Below are 23,010 nucleotides of genomic sequence, written 5' to 3' on the forward strand. Positions count from 1 at the left end.
AATTCTTTACCATACGATATTTGAAATACGATCATATCAAGTTTAGGGCGTAGTCAATAATATAAACAAAAAAGTATATGAAACTGATTACAAAAAGTGTATATAAAGATATGTTAGCTTATAATTTTAAATTGAATGTGAGTCATAATTCAAAGTGATACGACGTGTGATTTTACAGAATACCAATATTCAAGTGATACAAATTCTTACAATTATTCAATACCTACTAACAATGGTCCGCACAATCAAATCGGTAAAAATGCAAAAGATGGATAAATTGAATTCTACTATACCAGTGAAAATGTTTCATCAAGAAGATCGAGTAGCTCGAGAAGATCCACTAGCCAGCAGCTCCAGCAGCGAAGACGAGGAAGTGCAAGAAATTCCGATGGCTCAAGAATTAGCTCAGCCAGTGGTAGAGTCAGAAGCGCAAAATCTAGATATGAATCCGTTAGAAAGTTCGGACGAGGAAGAAGTGAACAAAGGATGTCAAACATTGGATTTAAATCCAAGTACGTCGAAAGCTGGCTCCAAGACAATGTATCTATTAGATCTATTGGAATTACTTTGGGATCCGATATTATTAGTCAAGATAAGTTTAGTGTTGAAGAATATTTGTAAAACAAAGAAACTTAGAGATGAAGAGATTAGTGATACAGATCCACAACTTAATAGCATGTACTGTGAAAGAAATGGAAAGTCATTCAATAGTATTAACCCTACGACTTATACCCAACTTTTACTACGACTTCTTATACCCGGGTACAGGTGTGGCCAGTAGCCTGTTTTACCCGTTTTTTCTCATTTTTTTCTGAGAAACAAGTTATTTTTTTTAATGCAATGTTGTAGCTGACTGTCTTACGAACATTTTAAGTAGTTATAAACATATATTTGTAGCCTGCTTCTAAGAATTGCGCGCATTCTAAGTTATTTCTAAGAAGTCAATAATTTCTATTGTTGTTAGAATTTTTAGAATACAACCTTTTTCGCGCACTCTTAATTATTTAGAAGAAGACATTATATTGTACCCTTGCTAGAATTTGCTGACAAACAATCAAATGTTGTCCAATGTCCCAATAATCCAACTACCTGCCAGGTAAGAAATGCTTCCAGAAACTTAAGGGTTACAGCTATATAAACGGCAGTTTTGCGAGTTTATATTCATTGTAAAGCGTTCTTTTGAAGTGTGAAGTTTATTTATATTTGTGAAAATAACAAGTCAGAAAAAATCTAAAATATTACAACATGGATAGCAGAAGGAACAAGGAATATTTGTCTTCGAATCAATATATGAGGTAAATACAAATAACTCAAATATAATTTCATAAATGGAATAAAAATTAATTATTTTTATATAGATTATCTGACGCTGAAAAAGATCAGTACATACAAAACCTGTTTGACGAAATCTCAGATGATGAATTATTTTCCGACCCTGAAGGGGATGAAAGCGAACAAGTAGCAGTAGCAGATGGCGTGGTTGAATCGGATGTAGAATACCCTGATTACACAATTGACAATGCCCAGGTAGATGAGGCTGATTACGAAGAATCTGACAATGAATCCGATGCTGCAGATGATTCTGAGGAGATTAATTTGCGTGTAGCTGAATTCGTAGCACGTGATAGTACCATATGGAGCTCACAACCACGACTTGAACGCCAAACTAGGCAACAAAATATTTTGCGACAGCGAAGTGGGCCTGCAAGATCAACTACTATGATGTCAATAGTCAATACATATAAATGTTTTATGACTCCGGAAATGGTGGATATTATAGTACGCTACACCAACAAGAAAGCAGAAGCTAAATATGCGGAATTAAACGCAAAACACCCAGAGGTGGAACCAAAAACATGGAAGAAGGTTACTTTGAGCGAAATGTATGCGTTCATTGGAGTGCTTATTATGACTGGCGCTAACCGCAGCAATGCCGAATGTGCGCCGAACTTGTGGTCGGTGGAAAATTGTCCATTATATCGTGCGTCTATGGGTATTAACCGCTTTCAGGCCATACGGAGGTTTATAAGGTTTGACGATGGCAACACACGGGCACAACGTTTGGTAACTGACAAAGCTGCACCAATATCCGAGCTGTGGACCATGATGAACTACAACTTTGAGCAGTCATATAAGCCAAGTGAATATCTAACGGTAGACGAGCAGCTCTTTCCATATCGTGGCCGCAATACATCCCATCGAAACCGGCAACACATGGCATCAAAGTGTGGTGGGTATGTGATGCCAAAAACGCATATCCACTGCATGGACAAATATATACTGGCCAAGCACCTACGGGACGGGAAACTAACCAGGGTGATCGCGTGGTCAAGGATTAGTAAGCCGCTTTCATGGAACCGGCCGAAATATAACGATGGAGAATTTTTTTACATCCCTAAGTCTACTGGAAAGCTTGTCATCCATGAATTTGACGGCACTTGGAACTCTGCGGAAAAATAAGCCCTACATACCAAAGGAGATGTTGGCACACAAAGATCATGCAGAGAGGTCAAGTACATTCGGTTTTAGGCCCAACATATCCATTTGCTCCTATGTGCCGAAAAAAAAACAAGGCAGTTATATTACTATCATCAATGCATGACGATGATCAGATTGGCGAAAGCGGCAAACCAGAAATGATCGAGTTTTATAACAAGACAAAAGGAGGAGTGGACGTGATGGACCAATTGCTTGGAGAATATACTTGCCAAAGGATGACAAAGCGTTGGCCGTTGTCCCTATTCTTCAATATGATTGATTTGACGGCATTGGCAGCGTACATCATATATTATGAGAATAATCCCAACATCAGATGCACCAATGGGAAGCGTAAGAGATTTCTACGCCAGCTCCCCAAGGAAGTGTCTATGCCCATAATTGAAGAGCGGTCGGTGAATCAGCAAGTGATGCGGAACTTCAACACAAAAATTGCAGTTGCGAGTTTCATAAGTACGGCCTTGCAAGGAAGTGCTGACAATAGGCCATCAACGTCTGCAGCTGCTGGTGCAAAACCAAAGAAACAGCAGGTTGGAAGCTGTTTTCTCTGCTACATCCATGACCAACACCGAACGCGTAACATGTGCAGAATATGTCAGCGCCCAATATACGTACAGCATTCTTCAAATACATTTACATGTAATATTTGTGAAAATAATGAAGACAATTGAATAATTTAAATTTGTTTGCATATTTAGTTATAAGAAATAATCAATAAAATAATATTTTATAAAGAAAATAATAAATAAAAAATTTTTTCCTTCAAAAAATGAGAAAAAACGAGAAAAAAATCTACTGGCCACACCTGTACCCGGGTATAAGAAGTCGTAGGTGTCAACTTATATCTCATCAATGCATGGACCTAGCATGACAAATAAGACACCAATCGACGTAGATTTACTTCGTTTTCCTAGATCAAGTCAATATCTTTAGTGATTTAGGAGCTACATCACTCCAAAGTAGCTACTGGCCACACCTGTACTTGGGTATAAGTCCTAGGGTTAAAGAAGTGTTCGTTCAGTGCTTTCGAGAGTTACCTCCGAAAAGAAGAGTCGTACACGACATTTATGAGAAGACAACTCCCTCAGGCTTTAATCGATTCGATTATTCAGACTTGCGAGAAAAGCACAGAGGAGCAGTCTTCAGCGTCTGTAGTCATGGAGAACATTTCCATGTTATCCATGACTGCACCTACCACAACTATTCTTGCCGATGTTCAACCATCGAACGATTTAAGTGCAACGAAGAAGTTGGAAGACGATTTTCTCGACGAACTGTTGCCAGTGTCGAATATTCAATCGATGCAATCTTTTGCGAGAGGAACGAACGACAAATTTGTTTCATGGACCTCGCCAGGAGAAACTGGGTACCATGTAATAAAGCTCGATGTGTACAATTTCTCCAAAATTGTAAAGATGGAAAAGAAAAATTGGTGGAAGGAGGCGGAAATTCGATCGACCTTCTTAACGAATTCGCCACTGGATCCCAATTACACGGCCATTCAAAAGATGTTCCAGATAAGAAAGTACCAAAAAAAAAATTTTATTTATATATTATCTCCTCCTAATTCAGGAAAAAATTATTTTTTTGATGCTGTCGTTCATTATTGTATCAATTATGGTCAAATGGGTAATTTCAACTGATATTGCACATTTCCATTAATGAAGAAATATTTCCAGCGGGATCAACAATTTGACCAAATAGTGTTTCTCCAGTTGTATAACTATATGAATGATTTGGTTTAAATGTAACTTCTTGTGGCCACGAAATTAATTTGCCTTGTGTGAATGCAGAATGATAATTTTGTTTAATAGTTATACCACACTCTACTCTCCAATAACAGGACGAATTAAGAAAATTTGTATCATTATTAGTGGGATTTATCCCCTGGTCCGAGTGTTGTTGATGGCCTATCAACTTAGTCGTGATGTGGACGCACTTGAGGGTAGCCTGTACGACTTCGTTTGTAACCTAAAACAAACATTAATCACCCGGCCCAAAACATTCATCAATACATCTGAATGGACGAAGACACAAAAATATAAGCTATGTGTCGTTCCTTTAGACATATTTGTCCAAATCGAGACTGGCTGACCGACTGTCGCAGTCGTCCACAGCCAAGGCTCTCTTTTGTATAAATATATATTTTTATAACACTAAACTCTAAATTGAATTTGAACTGAATATTTGTATAGAATTTTATATTGAATTTTATCCTCCACATACGCCCCCACTGGAACATCTGTCTGCAAGCGAGTGAAAGGCATAGACAAATGCAACTGATCATGGGCAAGCATTTCATTCGCGCGCCGATCGCGCTAATTCTTTAAACAAAATACAACAGAATGATTTAAAATAAAATTTTACAATGAATATTAGTAAGATTTCATATCAATCGTAAATGCATTATATCAAAAATGTATGCAGCGATTGAACGAAAGGATCTTACTGTGCAAGGAACTTTCATACAGGGTGTTGTCAAAGGTTCTATTTGCAGTAGGAGTTTAATATGAAATGAATAAATATTTTTCCCATTAGTTTAAAGCAATGCTGATTTTATTAAATTTTTTTTATGCTAGAAATATTTATATATATATAAAAAATATATATATATACATATATTTTTTTTTGTTTGTTTTCAAATACGATTCCGACAATAATTAGATACCATGACACCCCATACTTTTGTCAATAGACATTGACTATTGTGTCAAGAAAATGAATTATGACCGCATGTCAGATATCTGTATAGCAAAATTCATGTGTTTCTGACTGCAATTATTATGTTAATAATTAGTTTTCGATGTTAAATGTTTTAAATTTAGATTCAAACATTGTTTGCGAATGCTTACAAATGTATCCTATATGATCCTTTAGATCTCCAATGGAAGCAGCAACTGTCGACTGAAAATTCGGAAACATTAGTTTCTATAACCAATTTTCCACAGGAGACTTTCCTTAAAATCATTATAGAAGAACGTAAGGCCACGCAGTTTGGTGTGAAAATATTGGCCAAAGTGGAAAACAATGTTAAGTTTCCCACCAGAGAAATATTTTCAAAAAAGAATTTTTTTAATGATATAGATATTCAGAAATTTAAATTTATAATACAATAGTGGTTGGGTGATGAAATTAAAGCGGATGTCATTTATTTGGAATGCGCTCAAATTTCAACAAAAAATTTAAGATTGGCTGTGATATTTAATGGATGCGTAAAGATAAACTTCATAATGAACTTTTAGGAATTGTATATAAATGTATCGGTGGCCCCTATTAACCACTTAAAAAAGTGTGCCTGACGCATTTAAAAATATGCGCATATTTACAAAAAATCCAGCTTCAAGCTTCTCAAAGACAACAACCATGCCAATTCCAGACAGTACTGTAATGCATCAACATTCATATGCACATAATATATCACACGCGCCAAAAGTACAATAAACTCTGGCGCTGGTCACTTGCTTGTAATGTATCCAGCTCGATCCAAAGAATATACCCAACTCGAGCCTACCACTTTTTTTTTTTAGAATAATTTGGTATAAATAAGAACCAAATTTTCCTATATTCAATAATTGTTCGATCGCTCTTAGCGCAATACGAAAATACTAAATTGTTTATTTTTACTTAATAGTTTAGTTCTACATGACTATTCTGCCAGGAGGAAGCACTACAAACGATAGAAATTAGGTTCCTTTTGATCCATATACTATACTCAAACTTAAGTATCTGCAATAAGGATACTAAGCCAACCTATATCTTTCCCAGTTCGGAAAGGTTTTATAGTTGCCTCCAACTTTGGTAGATTGGTGGCGGGTATCAGATTAGCCCTCACTTTCTGACCACCGTTGGATCTTCTTCAACATAAAGTTCAGAACTTATCTATCTTATCTTATATTGTGAAGCATTAAAGTGGAATAAACTAATATTGTGATTCTGACGGCACAAAAATAGTGTTACTAACGGATAACGGATATTACGAAGCATTAAAATATATTAAATTAATGCGGCGATACTTTGGAACTTATAGGCAAAGTAACTACAGAAGCTAAGTTGAGCATCCATCAAGGTACCCCAACAGCTCCTCCCTGGAGGTTCGTCGTTTTAATATCAATTGGGAAAATAACAAGTAATAAATTTATTATTCAAGAAAATCGTTTTTACTTGCATTCCAAATATAACAGCTAACTCTTCCAGAGCATTACATGAACATTTAGGCCCACTTGCACACCTGCAAGTTATATTTTTTGGCGTGGTAACTCCTTGACTTTGACGCGTATAACTTGCCGTTCTGAAAGTGGGCCTTGAATAATTTATTTTTGTTTGAAATATATTTTAATATTTCAATTGATGTTCTCTCTTGCATTGGAAAAATTTGATATCGGGCCTTGTAACTTGGTTTTTTCACAATGTACCATTTAAAAGAACCCTACCTTTTAATGGTTCTGTAATAAAAGTTTAGTTAGGGTTGCGTTTCCACGATCAAATTGATTTGTATTTTTTTTTTGCAATTAAAACGAAAAGTCTTAGTTTTCAATGTTGAATGTTTAAATCTTCAAATGTAATTAAAAGCAATCCAAAACGTTGTAAAATGCGACAAAGGATTTCTAGCACGACTGGCTTTATATACAAGGCTTTCTACAACCCCGACAGAGAAATGTGCAGACCATCATATAACTTCATCATCTTCGAGACTGAAATGAATTCCTCAGTTTCGATTCGCTTCTTGTTTACAAAGGTTAGGGTCTTTGTGAATTAAACTAATGATATGTCCATCATTCTTTCACGGATAGTCATGAAATCGGACCTAGTAATTTGATCGAATGTGTTATAAACTAAATTGTAGACAGCGCAATTCCCAAGGTAACACTTATAAAAGCCCTGTGTAATGTATCCAAAGTGAATGCATACATATCTACACACATAACACGCGCGGTGTCTAATATCATGTTTCCACCAAATGCAAACACCGTGTTTGCCTTCGAACAGCGTGTTTAAGGGCAAACACAAGTCGAAATACTTGTCAAATTCCATACAAAAATCGAAACCCAAACCCATTTCAAACCCATCTTTGAAAGAGTGTTTGTGTTGGGTTTGCATACTTTTTATTATTAACTGGTGGCAATAATGTTCATTTATGTCAATGGTTTCTGTTTTGTTTTCACATTCTTCTCGGAGCCATGGCAACATTGTTTGCGATTGTCAATTTGACAATGCCAAAAAAGTTAAATTGTTGTTCAAAGAATCACATGTTCCTTCATAAAAATTACAATTAAAAACACAAATATGGGGGAAATAAATAATAAAAAAACCAAAGTGGTATGGACGCCTGCAACAGACGAGGCGTTTATCTGTAAGGAAACGGACAGCGAGTTGCGTGGGCCACGCAAAAATTCGCATATATATGCAGAAATGGCCCAGTCATTGGCAGCTTTCGTTGGTGGCATTCGATCCATCGATATTAAATACAAGATACAGGTAAGAAATATGGGGTAGTGATCTAGGACAACAGCTGACTCTTTAAAAAATAGCTAACAATGAGGTGCAACCAAATCATGCAAAATACAACAAGCACATGAAAACTTACAACCTTCTTTTGCAAATATCTTGAGAATTATTACAGATATCAAACACGCAGTGGAAACAGTTGACAACTATTTCAAACCCAAAACTGGCAAACACGGTGTTTGGGTTTGGTGGAAACAGCATGTAAGTTGTTTAGTCTGTAACTAAGAATTTGCTGACATTTTTGCCAGCATTTTCACACGCTTGCAGCAAGTGCATTGAAGCAGCTTATAAATGTGTGTACGAATGTGTAAGCGTGCGCTTGGCTGCATGACTTTTGTTAGACTTACATAATAATTATAAAGTATAAATACGCTGAAGTTAAAATGAAGAACATTTTGTATTCGGCACTCAAGGGTGCCACTTCCTAAATATTCTTTTTTTATATTCTATGGGAAGATTTGGTATTCGGCACTCAAGGATGCCGCTTCCTAAATAATCTTTTGATGCATTCTACACCTTGTGGCATTCCGAGAATAAGCCTCACATAAAAGATATTTGTAATTATGTACGTGCCACAATGAATCTCAGTTTCGATGCACTTTTTATGCATAACCAAACACTGACCACACACAGGCAAGCCATAGCGGCATAGATAAGTTACGTTGAACCCAGCGGGAGGTCGTATCTCTTTACAGTTGCAATCCCTTACTCAATGCGTTTCAGCATGACTAATCAATACCGCCGGTTTAGCAACATGCTCTGCCCAAATATTCATAAACATATCCAATTACATTTAATGACAGTTTGTCAATGCGCCTGCCGAAATATTTATTCAATAGCAAATTTTTAAAATTAGGTCAAACAATATGCTGACCCAAGCTATATGTAATTAGAATGTAGATACCTCTAGCCTGTAAGTATTAATGTAACTATGTATGTGTACAATAGAAATTCTGTATAAATAGTAAGACATTTTCTACAATAAAGTAATTACGTTTTAACGCTTAACATCAGCGCAACTCGTTTCTTTTATTACAACCTGGCTTTCCATTCTGTCATAGAAGTAAAGTTAAGGTTGCTTTATCACGTTCAAACAAATAAGTAATTATGATTGCGATTAAAAAGTCAAGTCTTAGTTTTCAATGTTGAATGTTTAAATTTTAAAATATACTTTATAGTGATCCTTAATGAAACTTCAAGACCAAAATAATTTCTGACACAGCTATAAATTCAAAACGAATAGATCGATAGGAATATTTCTTATTTGCCGTAAAACTTTAAAATAATTATAAAAAAATAAATACTTGATTTCTTTCTAATTTGAGCAAAATTGTTAAAAAAAAAGGAAAATTTTTACCAAAAAATGCTGTGCGTGCATTTTTTCGCACTGAGCTGTGCGAGCAAACTTGTTTTGAGTAGGATATTATGGGCCGATTTCACCAACTCGACTTAGTTTAGTCATATTTTTTAATTTTTCTGTTTCACCACCCACAACGACAACCCTACCGGCAACAACAACCATACCGGCAGCAACAACCATACCGGCAACGACAGCCTTACCGGCAACAACAACCATACCAGCAACGACAACCACACCGTCAACGACAACAACAGCAGAGCCGCCGAACATAGGCCGCTACAGCAACAACAAGAACCAACGTCTAAGTCGGTTCCAATCTAACAAAATTTTGGAAAAATTTGCCAGCTTAGAAAATCATGAATATTAATTTGTCTACCGTAAAGCCTGAACATAGACTGATGCATGAATGCATTACTGATTCGTATGAACTAAATGAGAAAACAAATCTAAACTACTGGATAATTTTTTTTCCCATGCAAAACTTAAGGCTTAGGTAAAGAAAATTTGGAAGGAAATTTTGCAGTTGCCATCAAGCAAACAAGATTTGATTTAATGATAATTCTTCTTTTGGTTGTATAAGGAACATAAGCCTTACACAAAAGTATTATAAGGTATACTATGTGGTTGGGCCTTAAGTTGTATTTGACAGGCGCGTGAGTTATGTGGAATGCCCCCCACAGGGAAAAGGGAAAACAAGTATATTTTAAAATATACTTGTTCACCCAAAATAAGAACTTAGTTGTCTTAAGTAATGCTTGCTCAGCATTTCACATCAGGCCACCCACACAATAAATAAAGTAAATAAGATACTTTGTTGCAACCAGCTAAACTGGGCTTTGTGTATGACTCCACTTTGGAAGCATACAAATGTACAAACATACATACATTAATATAAACCAATTCAGTTGATGCCTCTGCTTATGTTGTTCTACAGAGGCATACAGATATACATACTGACATACTTATTGGTGTCAACATTCGGGAATGCAAAACATTCCTGAATGAAATGAGATACCCCAATAAGCATAATAAATAATAATACTGACTGCAACTATGTTGCAGCCAAAGTACATATGTGGGAATATGTGAATTGTTGAGTGGGCTTAGTAAATAGGTAATTATGTATATGCATCGGAAAGATGCTTTATGTATTTAGGTTAAGCAACTTATTGGAAAATATTGAAGAGGCAGTTGTTGCCCGGAATTTAACCACGACCTGTCGACAGCGGTCGAATAAAAGTAATTAAACGCTAATTCCTAAAGCACTAAACAGTTATACGTAATAAGTAATTTCTACCAATATCTTGAATATCCCAAATTAAATAAAATATTATTGAATCGAAACTAAAGTGTAGTTATTACCAAAGGCACTATCGAACCGTAAGTAGTACCCTGCCCAGCGTCTAACTTAAAGACGTAACTCGTGCAGGTGGCAACGCGCATGTCAAATAACCCTGTGGCCCACATCACTGGCATAAAAATGATATAGATACAAGAATAAATTTGCAACAAAAGTGGCCGGACGTATTGGTCAGTTTTTTTAATAATTATTAATTATAATTAATTGAAGAATAATAGCCTTAACAATTTAAATTGAAGTATTTTAATTATATGGAAACGTGGCAAATGCAACCGCCATGCTAAGGCATTTAATATAGGCAAGAAAGCAACGAAGGTTTGGAGGCGGCGCCCTCCACGACGTTCATTGCAGCAGAGGAGGTAACAGGTGAGCAAACGCAAGCTAACCAATTTGGGGTTAGCTTACAGTTGCATTTGTTTAACGAACTGCAAATTTACTATAATTTTATTTTAGCATACTTTTATAAACTCACATACTGTACAATATGCAACGAGCAACATTAATCTCTTCATTACAATAAAGTTCCAACTGAGTGGAACGCGGCATAGTTTGTACAATAAGGTTCCAACTCAGTGGAACGCGGATAGTTTTGTAAAACAAAGTTTGTACTATTCAGCCAAATTCCGGCGTCAGCACCTTTTACCTACGCAATTCATTGGATACAGACACCTTTTGGCAGATCATTTTGTTTCAAAACGTTTAAAGTTAAAACTAACTGTGCTGTGTAATACAAAATACATATTACTATATTTGAATAAATCACACACACTAAAACTATACAGTTTCCTCATTTACAAGTTGGAAGAAAAGTTCCTGGCATTCTGGCGGATCTCAACAGCGCCACATATACTTCGGGTGGTGAGTTTATCCCTTTTCAATTTTACTTGCCGTACCTCTTGCTGCAGACAGCCAGACCGCACACAAAAAAGGACCCCATTTACAATGGTATTTCTTCAATACTGCACACATACAGATGTATGACTACTAATAGAATCATATCACACATACCATACGATAAACTTTCGTTTGTATATATGCATAAATATACATTCATCTTTTAATTACTTATACTTATTACCAAGTATAAAACCGCTCGGAATTTACATATGTGCGTGACTATAGCATACACAGAGAGAAACGAAATTATATCGCATATATTTTAAACATTTTCGTTACTTACAAATTTAAAATACATTATAAAACCGCTTATCTTAATTATATAATTAGTATATCAAGACCAAAATTTGTACTTGTTTTTTTTTTTTTAATTTTGAATTTTAACGTTCTGACCGTGGCTTCCGGTTCGACTGGATGTCGTTTTATTTTGAATTATACGCGTTTTGAGTCGGCTCTGCGCTTCTGTCAGTTTTTGAAAGGCATGATAGGATTTTTTTTGTTTATGGCGCAGGACAGCCCGCCCAGCCGACATGACTAGCCACAGTGCGCCACGAGATCATGCGGACTGCCTTCCTTGCTTAGCTGAGTCACAAATTAGCCTAACTGTCAGCTGACTTATTCTGGACTTTCAATAGTGTTGCTGTAGTACACATTTTTATTCGAATTAAATGGCAGTATTGATACTTATGTTCATTGTGCAAATATAACAACCCCGATATTGTGTGAATTCACTGGGTGGCGTGTAATTAAAACGTAGCCAATAATACAAATATGTATAAAACAGCTGATAGAGTTTTTGTATGTCAAATGGGTTTAATAGCTAAGTTGGTGAAACCGAAAAAAAACTTATATTATGTTCAGACTTACTCGTTTAACGGCTCATTCTTGTTTTATGAGTAAAACAAGTTGAAAACACGTGTTTTCGCCTTGTAAAATCTGTCAATAAAATAAGTTGAAAACACTTGTTTGCGCCGAAATTTAGATTGAAAACAAGTTGAAACCATTGTCGGCACTAGAACTTATCGGTAGTAATCGATAAACCTATTTTCCCATAACTAATATGTCATTGTATTTTGAGTGTTAAACTTATTTGTGGGTGATAAATTAATTTACAATTTTTGAACTACAATGGAGAAAAAACAATATAAAAAAAGAACTGAACTGAACTGAACTGAACGGAACTGAAACTGTTCTTATAGATATATGGCGAACTAAGGTGGGAGAGCTTCGAGGTGTACGAAAAAATAGCCATATTGGCTGTGGAATTGGAGCAACTTGGAGTTGTGTACACTCCAGCTGAAATAAAAAGCAAAATGCATAACCTGACGTCCAGATACAGGAGAGTTGGCAGTCTTAATACTTGACAAAGATTTTTTTATTATAATTGTATTTATTAACAAAGGAAGGATAAGGCACAAATTGGACCATCTGGTGGCGCCCCTTCAAGTTGGCCACTGTATACAAAAATGCACCAGCTTTTAGCACCTTTCAAAACTTATAGTCCTGAAGGGCTTGTTGAGGACAGCATTTATGGTGAGATATTTTATATTTATTACGTGAATTTTAGTAAAAGTTTACTCAAGTTATTGTGTTTATTCAAGTTATCGTGAACACGGACAGACGGACGGACGGAGAGACTGGGCTCAAATGATTTCTATTTGGACGTTGATAATTTTGATATATGGCTTGGGGCTTCCCAAGACAGCTGGTCCTATGCACCGGAGCTACTTCGGATTTTTTTTCCCGACCAAAGACTGTAATTTCAGTGTAACCCCATTTAATTTGTTACGTCCCTCCAACAACGCTCCGCAGATCACGCTTAAGAGTACCTCTGCCTCCCTCTAGCAGCAATGATGCCCAGCAGTCCACATTAAATGTCCGCTGTTGCTCGCGCCAAACGGCGTCTCCAGCTCACCCGGCCGCTCCAAACCACATATACGCAAATGCATAGCATTCGCTAGCGTTGCTTAACTTGAGGAGTACATTTATAGTATGTATGTTCTTTCATTTTATATCAGCTTGTCACATGTACATATGTATGTATGTCCATATCTATGCGTGTGGCGAAGTTAATGCGACGTAAATGGTTTAGAATGCATACATCTCTTGAAAAATACTCCTTGGTGAAGAATTTTAAAAATTTCGTAAAAATTTTTAAACAAAAGTTCTAGTATTTGGTATGTTTGTATGTAGCGTATGATGGCGCTTAGGCCAATTACAGAACGGCAGGTTATCTTTTTAGCGCAGAGTTAATTTAAAAAAGTTGTCAGGTTAACCTTAAGTTAAAATTATAACTTACCGTTCTGCAAGTGAGCCTAAGGAGATTAAATTCTTCAATATATTTTTTGTGCTTATATGTATGCTGATCGTAAAGTAAAATAACTGAGTATCAATTTTTAATATTTTTTCATGGCAGTCCTATATGTGTTATTTTTCACGAATTTTGTTATTAAAATTTGTACGTAATTTGTACAAGCTGTGCTAATAGTGAAATTAATTTAGAATCAAAACAAAAGCGTAATTTTTTAAACTGATTAGGCCACAGGCCTAAATATACTTCCCCCTCTCGTATCTACGCAACCCTGTGTATCTGCTATGAATTTATTCTGTTAACCGGTAACAAGGATTACCCCTTCGAATAGTGGCGAAAGCCCTCTTTCGTCTAAAACGAACTTACAGTTCACACTCTTTCTATTCTTTATACGATACCGAAGCGAGAGGACCCCGTAAGCCAAGCCTTATAAAGCTTATTACTTTATTATTTAACTGAAAAAAAAAATGCAATTACGAATCAATAATATTTGGTTTTGTAGAAGTTATAGCGATTTGAAAATTTTGCATTTTTGCACCAGGCTAATGTAGGTCCTTTCGTGCTATTTCGGTCGATAGATGGCGGCGGGTAGCTACCTAATGCAGCGATGCATCGAAAAAAGATCTACTTAAAGCACAACATACTCATCTTAAAAAAAAAACCAAAAAAATGTGGCTGAGAAACAGTAAAAAGGAGATAAAAGGTCCCAGGTACACATGATTTTTGGTAGATTTGGCAATTCGTTAAGTACATATTAAGAAACTCATCGAAACTTTTACTGACGGATTGGCAAGCCTAGCAATGGAGCATGCCAGCTACCTGATAGCGTTTTTGTAAGCAAGATTTTTTTTAAGAAGCTGTAGTTTCTTGGGTCACTCGTTGTGGGCGACACTATGTTTTTGCATATCACAGAGGAATGATGTCTTCGAGAAGTTGTAAACGAGCGGCTAATTCGTTTTGCTATATATGTGGCGAATGTATTAAAAGAAGACAAAAAAAGTTAGATTTAACTAAAAACACAAGGATTTGCGAGACCTACCGAGCCGACTTCGGTCTACCTGTTAAAAACCAGGACAAAAAATGGGCTCCACATGTTTCATGTAACTCTTGCAGAAGCATTCTGGAGCGTAAGTTTATTTTCCCTTTTTTATTGTACTAACTGTTTCATATATATATATACATATATCTACATATATATAATTGCATAATAACTGAAATTGTTATGAAATGCTTTACGTTTTATTATAGTTTGGTACCAGGGTGACAAAAGAGCCATGAAGTTCGCAGTGCCGAGGATTTGGAGGGAACCGATTAATCATGATACTGATTGCTATTTTTGTGTAGTGAAACCACTGAAGGGGAAACGTTTAAGGAAAACAATATATTCGGCTCTACCATCGACATCCGCTCCAGTACCACATTCGGAACAAAATACTGTACCTGATCCACCTGTGTTGGAAAAGCAACTTTCCCTCAAGGCAGCTTTCATACACCGAGTTCATCTGGATCCGTACATTCCGAATTTGTTCCTCAATTTGAACCAGGAATACCACATCTCATCAACTCTGAAGATCTCAATGACTTAATAAGAGACTTAAAGCTATCAAAAGACAAAGCAGAGTTATTAGCATCGCGGCTTAAACAACGCAATTTACTTACTGCTGAGGTTCGAATATCTCGGCAAAGAAAGCGTCATGAAGATTTTTCTTGTTTCTACAGTAAGGAAGATGGACTCTGTTTTTGCTATGACGTGAAAGGTTTATTTGAAGCAATTGGTATTCCTTGTAATACAAATGAATGGCGCTCCTTTATCGACAGCTCAGCAAAAAGTCTAAAAGCAGTTCTACTACACAATGGGAACAAATTTCCATCTATTCCACTGGCACATTCCATACATCTCAAAGAAAATTATGACAGTATTAAAATGCTATTAACTGCAATCAAATATACGGAATACAAGTGGGAAGTTATTGGAGACTTCATCAAGATGGTTTGTTTTTTTTACTGGAATGCAAGGTGGATATATCAAACACTCCCGGACCAACTTAGCAATGAGGAGAAACTAGCGTGGAAAAGTTTTAAGGGATAGTTCGTGGCTTTCTTGGAAATCATAGGGATGAAAATTATGATGAGCTGATAACTGGCATGATTACGAATTTTTCCGCCATGGGATGTAGAATGTCGCTAAAGATGCACATGTTACATTCACATCTGGATAAATTCAAAGATAATATGGGAGCTTATTCAGAAGAACACGGGGAGCGATTCCATCAAGATATAATGGAGTTTGAGAAACGCTACCAACGCCAGTGTACGGAAAGCATGATGGGGGACTATATTTGGACGTTAATAAGAGAAAATGTTACCAAATATGGCAGGAAAAGCAGGAAAAAGCATTTTTAAACATTTAAACTGTATTCTAAAACTAAATTTATAAGAATAAATATTAAATTGATTTTTACTATACTAGAATAAATCAAATCTATGTCAAATTTTGATGAATTTTCATGTTTTTCGTTTTTCTCATTTTTTTCGAACAAAACCAAATCAAAAACTTTTTTATGTTCATATTCTTATTTCTAGTTTCAAAAGCAATAAAAAATATATACGCACGACCCATGTGGTCAATATGTTGTTGACCAGTGTAATTCACAGTGTTCGCACACCATAAAATTTAGAAGATAAGATAAAAATATGTATCACCGCTTCAGCGGAACAAGAAAACTTTTGAAAAAGACATAATAAATGTAACCGTCGAGCACTCAACAACGTTTTAGTTTTACTCGGCATTCGCGACTATCCACAGTAACAAATTTATGAATGATCATTCAATGCTAAATGTTTAAAATTTATAGTAGTTCACGTACATGAAAGCAATACTTTCCCGAAGATGACACCTGCAATTGAGTGTTTCAACAATGAAATCAACAAACAAAATATCATCAAATGTAAGCCGCAGCTCGTTATAAAAAAAAAAAGAGAAAATTGTATTGTTATTGAACAACTTGTATCAACTTTTACTTTTTATGTTGCTATATGTTTTCAGGCCTTGAACACGAGATGTTCTTTGCGGTAGGTGTAGCCGCCTAGCCCTGCTCTGGTAACTAACAATTAATAATGTCACCCTTCGAATACCAATAGAAGCTGTTAAAATAACTGATTTTCGTCAACATAATAATAACAGTGTCACAGCTTTCTGGTCATAAAAACAAAGTAGTGAGCGCAAGTTTCTCTGCACTGCAATATGAAGCGATATTTAGAGAGGCAAAGGAAGAGGGCGGTCACCACTCCGCTGATAGGAAAAGGTGGAAAACGATTTAAGCTCCCTTGGTTGTGATCAACTGGCGCCAGTTGGCAGAGCAAAGAAGCGACTAGTGCGCTTTGTTGGACGGCCATAAACGGTTAAAACGGTTAAGCGCCAATTAAGTAAGTAAGTATTTAGAGTAAGAGATGGAGTTATAGAGATTACTTTTGTGATCACAAATTGTATAAATAAAAAGACTTGGCCAGCTAAGTTAATATATGTAACTTCACATAAGGTCACAGGCCTAAATATATTTGACCTCCCTCGTAGAAATTTACATAGTTAATCCACACATTCATAAATGTGTGTTCACAAATACACACATGCGTTCATACGCATACGCTGCAAGTGTTGTGCACATATACTTTAAACTTTTTACTTTACTGCTATGGACCGACTATATAAGAACTTTCGGTGGGGAACTCAACGAAAGTGGCTGTATAGTGGGCTCACGGCCTCGCGCGGCCTTTTTTGATCCAGCCGTCGAAGTGAAAGCATCCTGCCAACATATGTGACGTAAGTGCTAATACTTTACAATATTACTGATATATTCCACAACGATTGTTAAATCTATTTCCTTAACATTTGTTGGTTCATTTTAATTGTTTAATAAAAACAAGTTATCATTTTGTCATTGAATTAATCGAATCATTTTGGTGTTTTTTATTCTTTATTTTTTTCCGCCTTAATCCTTCTATAACAAATACGTGGGTGCGCGCCGTTGCCATCACGCCTTTGTGCATGGTCCTTACCACTCCGGCAAAGAGAACCAGTCACTTATAAATACAGTCCACACCAATCTTTTAGACGAAACCGAAGCATTCAAAAATTTCGTGATACTCAAGGAAGCAGCTTAATAGCATTACAACCAACACAAACGTGGTGATATTACGGAGAAGCATGCAATTACCCAGAGGACAAATACCATACAACACCAAATCACACTTTAATTCCGGATCATCAACAATTTTTTGAAAGGTACGCGATTTACAGTTGGAGCGCCAAGGACCAGGGCAATGCACCCTTATTCTGCGCGGCAAGTTCGGGTCATCGACGCATGTCACTACTCAAGCCGCCGTGGTCAACGGCCACTATAGCCGGAGTCCGCCGTCTAATGTAGACCCGAAGATTGCCGCGCCTTTTCAGTTCATCCGGCTGGCCGACCCACATTTCTGCCGCTCATCGCCAATTCGGCTTACACTCGGCGCTGATATATACGCCGAAATGATGGTGGGCGGAACGCCAGCAACAACTGTTGGCGGTCTCCTGACCCAACCGACCGTATTCAGGCTGGTAGCCAAAAATAGGAGTTTTCATACAAATAAGTAATTACTGCACGGAATCAAAACCACGTACGTTTAATTAATAAATTATTTCTTTCTTCACAGGATAACGAGACACGAAGTCCATCATAAGACGTGCAGTGCCCACAGTCCGCATCTGCACATCGAGGTATAGCCTTACCGGGACGTGCTATGGCTTCTATGCTTTCGAAATCATCTGATTAACATTTTTTTCTTTGTTGCTTACAGCAAGGGGCCGGTATGTTTAGGCCACAGGCCTAAATATATTTGACCTCCCTCGTAGAAATTTACCTAAATAACCCACACATTCATAAATGTGTGTTCACAAATACACAGATGCGTTCATATGCATACGCTGCAATTGTTGTGCACATATACTTTAAACTTATTACTTTACTGCTATGGACCGACTATATAGGAACTTTCGGTGGCGAACTCAACGAAAGTGGCTGTATAGTGGGCTCATAGCTTTTCTCCGCCAAGCGCGCCGCCTCTTATGATCCAGCCGTCGAAGTGAAAGCATCCTGCCAACATATGTCACGCAAGTGCTAATACTTTACAATATTACTGATATATTCCACAACGATTGTTAAATCTATTTCCTTAACATTTGTTGGTTCATTTTAATTGTTTAATAAAATTAATCGAATCCTTTTGGTGTTTTTTATTCTTCCTTTTTTCCGCCTTAATCCTTCTATAACAAATACGTCGGTGCGCGCCGTTGCCACCACACATTTGTACATGGTCTTTACCACTCCGGCAAAGAGAACCAGTCACTTATAAATACAGTCCACACCAATCTTTTAGACGAAACCGAAGCATTCAAAAATTTCGTGATACTCAAGGAAGCAGCTTAATAGCATTACAACCAACACAAACGTGGTGATATTACGGAGAAGCATGCAATTACCCAGAGGACAAATACCAAACAACACCAAATCACACTTTAATTCCGGATCATCAACAATTTTTGAAAGGTACGCGATTTACAGTTGGAGCGCCAAGGACCAGGGCAATGCACCCTTATTCTGCGCGGCAAGTTCGGGTCATCGACGCATGTCACTACTCAAGCCGCCGTGGTCAACGGCCACTATAGCCGGAGTCCGCCGTCTAATGTAGACCCGAAGATTGCCGCGCCTTTTCAGTTCATCCGGCTGGCCGACCCACATTTCTGCCGCTCATCGCCAATTCGGCTTACACTCGGCGCTGATATATACGCCGAAATGATGGTGGGCGGAACGCCAGCAACAACTGTTGGCGGTCTCCTGACCCAACCGACCGTATTCAGGCTGGTAGCCAAAAATAGGAGTTTTCATACAAATAAGTAATTACTGCACGGAATCAAAACCACGTACGTTTAATTAATAAATTATTTCTTTCTTCACAGGATAACGAGACACGAAGTCCATCATAAGACGTGCAGTGCCCGCAGTCCGCATCTGCACATCGAGGTATAGCCTTACCGGGACCTGTTATGGCTTCTATGCTTTCGAAATCATCTGATTAACATTTTTTTTCTTTGTTGCTTACAGCAAGGGGCCGGTATGTTTAGGCCACAGGCCTAAATATATTTGACCTCCCTCGTGGAAATTTACCTAAATAACCCACACATTCATAAATGTGTGTTCACAAATACACAGATGCGTTCATATGCATACGCTGCAATTGTTGTGCACATATACTTTAAACTTATTACTTTACTGCTATGGACCGACTATATAGGAACTTTCGGTGGGGAACTCAACGAAAGTGGCTGTATAGTGGGCTCATAGCTTTTCTCCGCCAAGCGCGCCGCCTCTTATGATCCAGCCGTCGAAGTGAAAGCATCCTGCCAACATATGTCACGCAAGTGCTAATACTTTACAATATTACTGATATATTCCACAACGATTGTTAAATCTATTTCCTTAACATTTGTTGGTTCATTTTAATTGTTTAATAAAATTAATCGAATCCTTTTGGTGTTTTTTATTCTTCCTTTTTTCCGCCTTAATCCTTCTATAATAAATACGTCGGTGCGCGCCGTTGCCACCACACATTTGTACATGGTCTTTACCACGCCGGCAAAGAGAACCAGTCACTTATAAATACAGTCCACACCAATCTTCTAGGCGAAACCGAAGCATTCAAAAAATTTCGTGATAATCAAGCAATCAGCTAAATAGCATTACAACCAATACAAACGTGATGATATTACGGAGAAGCATGCAATTACCCAGAGGACAAATACCAAACAACACCAAATCACACTTTAATTCCGGATCATCAACAATTTATTGAAAGGTACGCGATTTACAGTTGGAGCGCCAAGGACCACGGCAATGCACCCTTATTCTGCGCGGCAAGTTCGGGTCATCGACGCATGTCACTACTCAAGCCGCCGTGGTCAATGGCCACTATCGCCAGAGTCCGCCGTCTAATGTAGACCCGAAGATTTCCGCGCCTTTTCAGTTCATCCGGCTGGCCGACCCACATTTCTGCCGCTCATCGCCAATTCGGCTTACACTCGGCGCTGATATATACGCCGAAATGATGGTGGGCGGAACGCCAGCAACAACAGTTGGCGGTCTCCTGACCAAACCGACCATATTCAGGCTGGTAGTCTCAGGAGCCTGCCAAAAATAGGAGTTTTCATACAAATAAGTAATTACTGCACGGAATGAAAGCCACGTACGTTTAATTAATAAATTATTACTTTCTTCACAGGAGAACGAGACACGAAGTCCATCATAAGACGTGCAATGCTCGCAGTCCGCATCTGCACATCAACGTATAGCCTTACCGGGACGTGCGATGGCTTCTATGCTTTCGAAATCATCTGATTTACATTTTTTTTCTTTGTTGCTTACAGCAAGGGGCCGGTATGTTTAGGCCACAGGCCTAAATGTATTTGCCCTCCCTCGTAGCAATTTACCTAATTAACCAACACATTCATAAATGTGTGTTCACAAATACACACATGCGTTCATATGCATACGCTGCAATTGTTGTGCACATATACTTTAAACTTTTTACTTTACTGCTATGGACGGACTATATAGGAACTTTCGGTGGGGAAACTCAACGAAAGTGGCTGTATAGTGGGCTCATAGCTTTTCTCCGCCAAGCGCGCGGCCTCTTTTGATCCAGCCGTCGAAGTGAAAGCATCCTGCCAACATACGTCACGCAAGTGCTAATACTTTACAATATTACTGATATATTCCACAATAATTGTTAAATCTATTTCCTTAACATTTGTTGGTTCATTTTAATTGTTTAATAAAATTAATCGAAACCTTTTGGTGTTTTTTATTCTTCCTTTTTTTTTCGCCTTAATCCTGCTATAACAAATACGTGGGTGCGCGCCGTTGCCACCACGCATTTGTACAAGAACCATCAGCATACTTACGTTTGATAATGAAATTGGAAGATTTACAAACATACACACAAGTGGCGCAAAAGATAAAATAGAAGAAATTGCGCGTGAAGGCAATAAAAATTAATGAAGTCGGAAAAGATGAAATACGAATCCTCAAGTTAACGTTAGAAATTTCTATAATGAGATCAAATTCTGATTAGTCATAACAAATCAAGCCATAATCAGAATTTGCTATAAATACTTCACTTCGGATTCAAATGGGGGTCCGTCTTGTAATTTTACTTTTCAAGTGCAATTCAGTTTATTCAAAGTTTCAGTTTGGAAGAAGTAGAAGCGACAGAATCTTAATAAATTCATTCTTTTAAATTTCAGGATATAATATTTACTAACCACGATTGTGAAATAAAAAGGATAATAAATTTGATTTATTGAATTTTTATTTAAATACAAAGTCTGGTAATCTACCAAATAACAAAGCATTAGATTGTTGGCTTAGAAATAAGTCGCCGATCTAAAACTATATGCTTTTGTTACAATTAACTAGTTTAAAACTCATCATCAATGCTAAATGTTTAAAGTTTATGATATTTTGTGTATATATAAGTAAGGTTTCCGCCTGTAAATCCTAACATGGAGTCACGAGAAGTAATAATTTCCGAATTTAAAGTTCAAAGAGAGAGAAACCAAATTACAAATATGATATTCTATCTCAGCTGAATTACAATCGTTATTTAAAGTATTGTGAAAGTTTAGCATTCAAGGAACAATGTACATCTAACGACGCAAAATCTTCGTCTACGAAGTTTTATCGGTGCTTGGTTAAGCACGTTACGTCACATGAAGATGAGAAACTCGATGAATTTGACCGCCAATTGTGCAATGTCATTCATCTAAAAGCGTTACAAATTATTGCTGCTTGAGTTCACAATTGTATTTTGGAGAGTGAAATACCAGAAAAGGAAATCTTATTATTGACCCCTATTGCGAGTGTCGATCAGCAGTAGAATAGAAATTTGTCGCCCGAGTCGATTGTCTTTTATTTTCGTATTGTGTAACTTGATCGAAAAAAAGTTGTACCATTGTGAATAACTCGCTGCAAGAAGACGAGAAAGAAG

General features: G+C 37.1%; 1 protein-coding gene across 6 annotated transcripts in view; it reads right to left on the bottom strand.

Annotated features, from left to right (window-relative positions):
• Nucleotides 1–23,010, bottom strand: part of GramD1B (GRAM domain containing 1B) — a 344,163-nt gene that overhangs the window by 66,043 nt on the left and 255,110 nt on the right. Inside the window, exon 11 of one of the 6 annotated variants that reach the window (XM_067767474.1) lies at nucleotides 19,574–22,988. The exons of the other annotated variants lie outside the window; for them this stretch is intronic. Coding sequence (XP_067623575.1) covers nucleotides 22,932–22,988 — 57 coding nt within the window. The 3' untranslated portion in view covers nucleotides 19,574–22,931. Of the gene's footprint in view, nucleotides 1–19,573; nucleotides 22,989–23,010 lie in introns of those variants that run through there. 6 annotated transcript variants of the gene reach the window in all.

Source organism: Eurosta solidaginis, chromosome 2 (genome assembly GCF_040869045.1).
Source record: "Eurosta solidaginis isolate ZX-2024a chromosome 2, ASM4086904v1, whole genome shotgun sequence".
Lineage (NCBI taxonomy): Eukaryota > Metazoa > Arthropoda > Insecta > Diptera > Tephritidae > Eurosta > Eurosta solidaginis.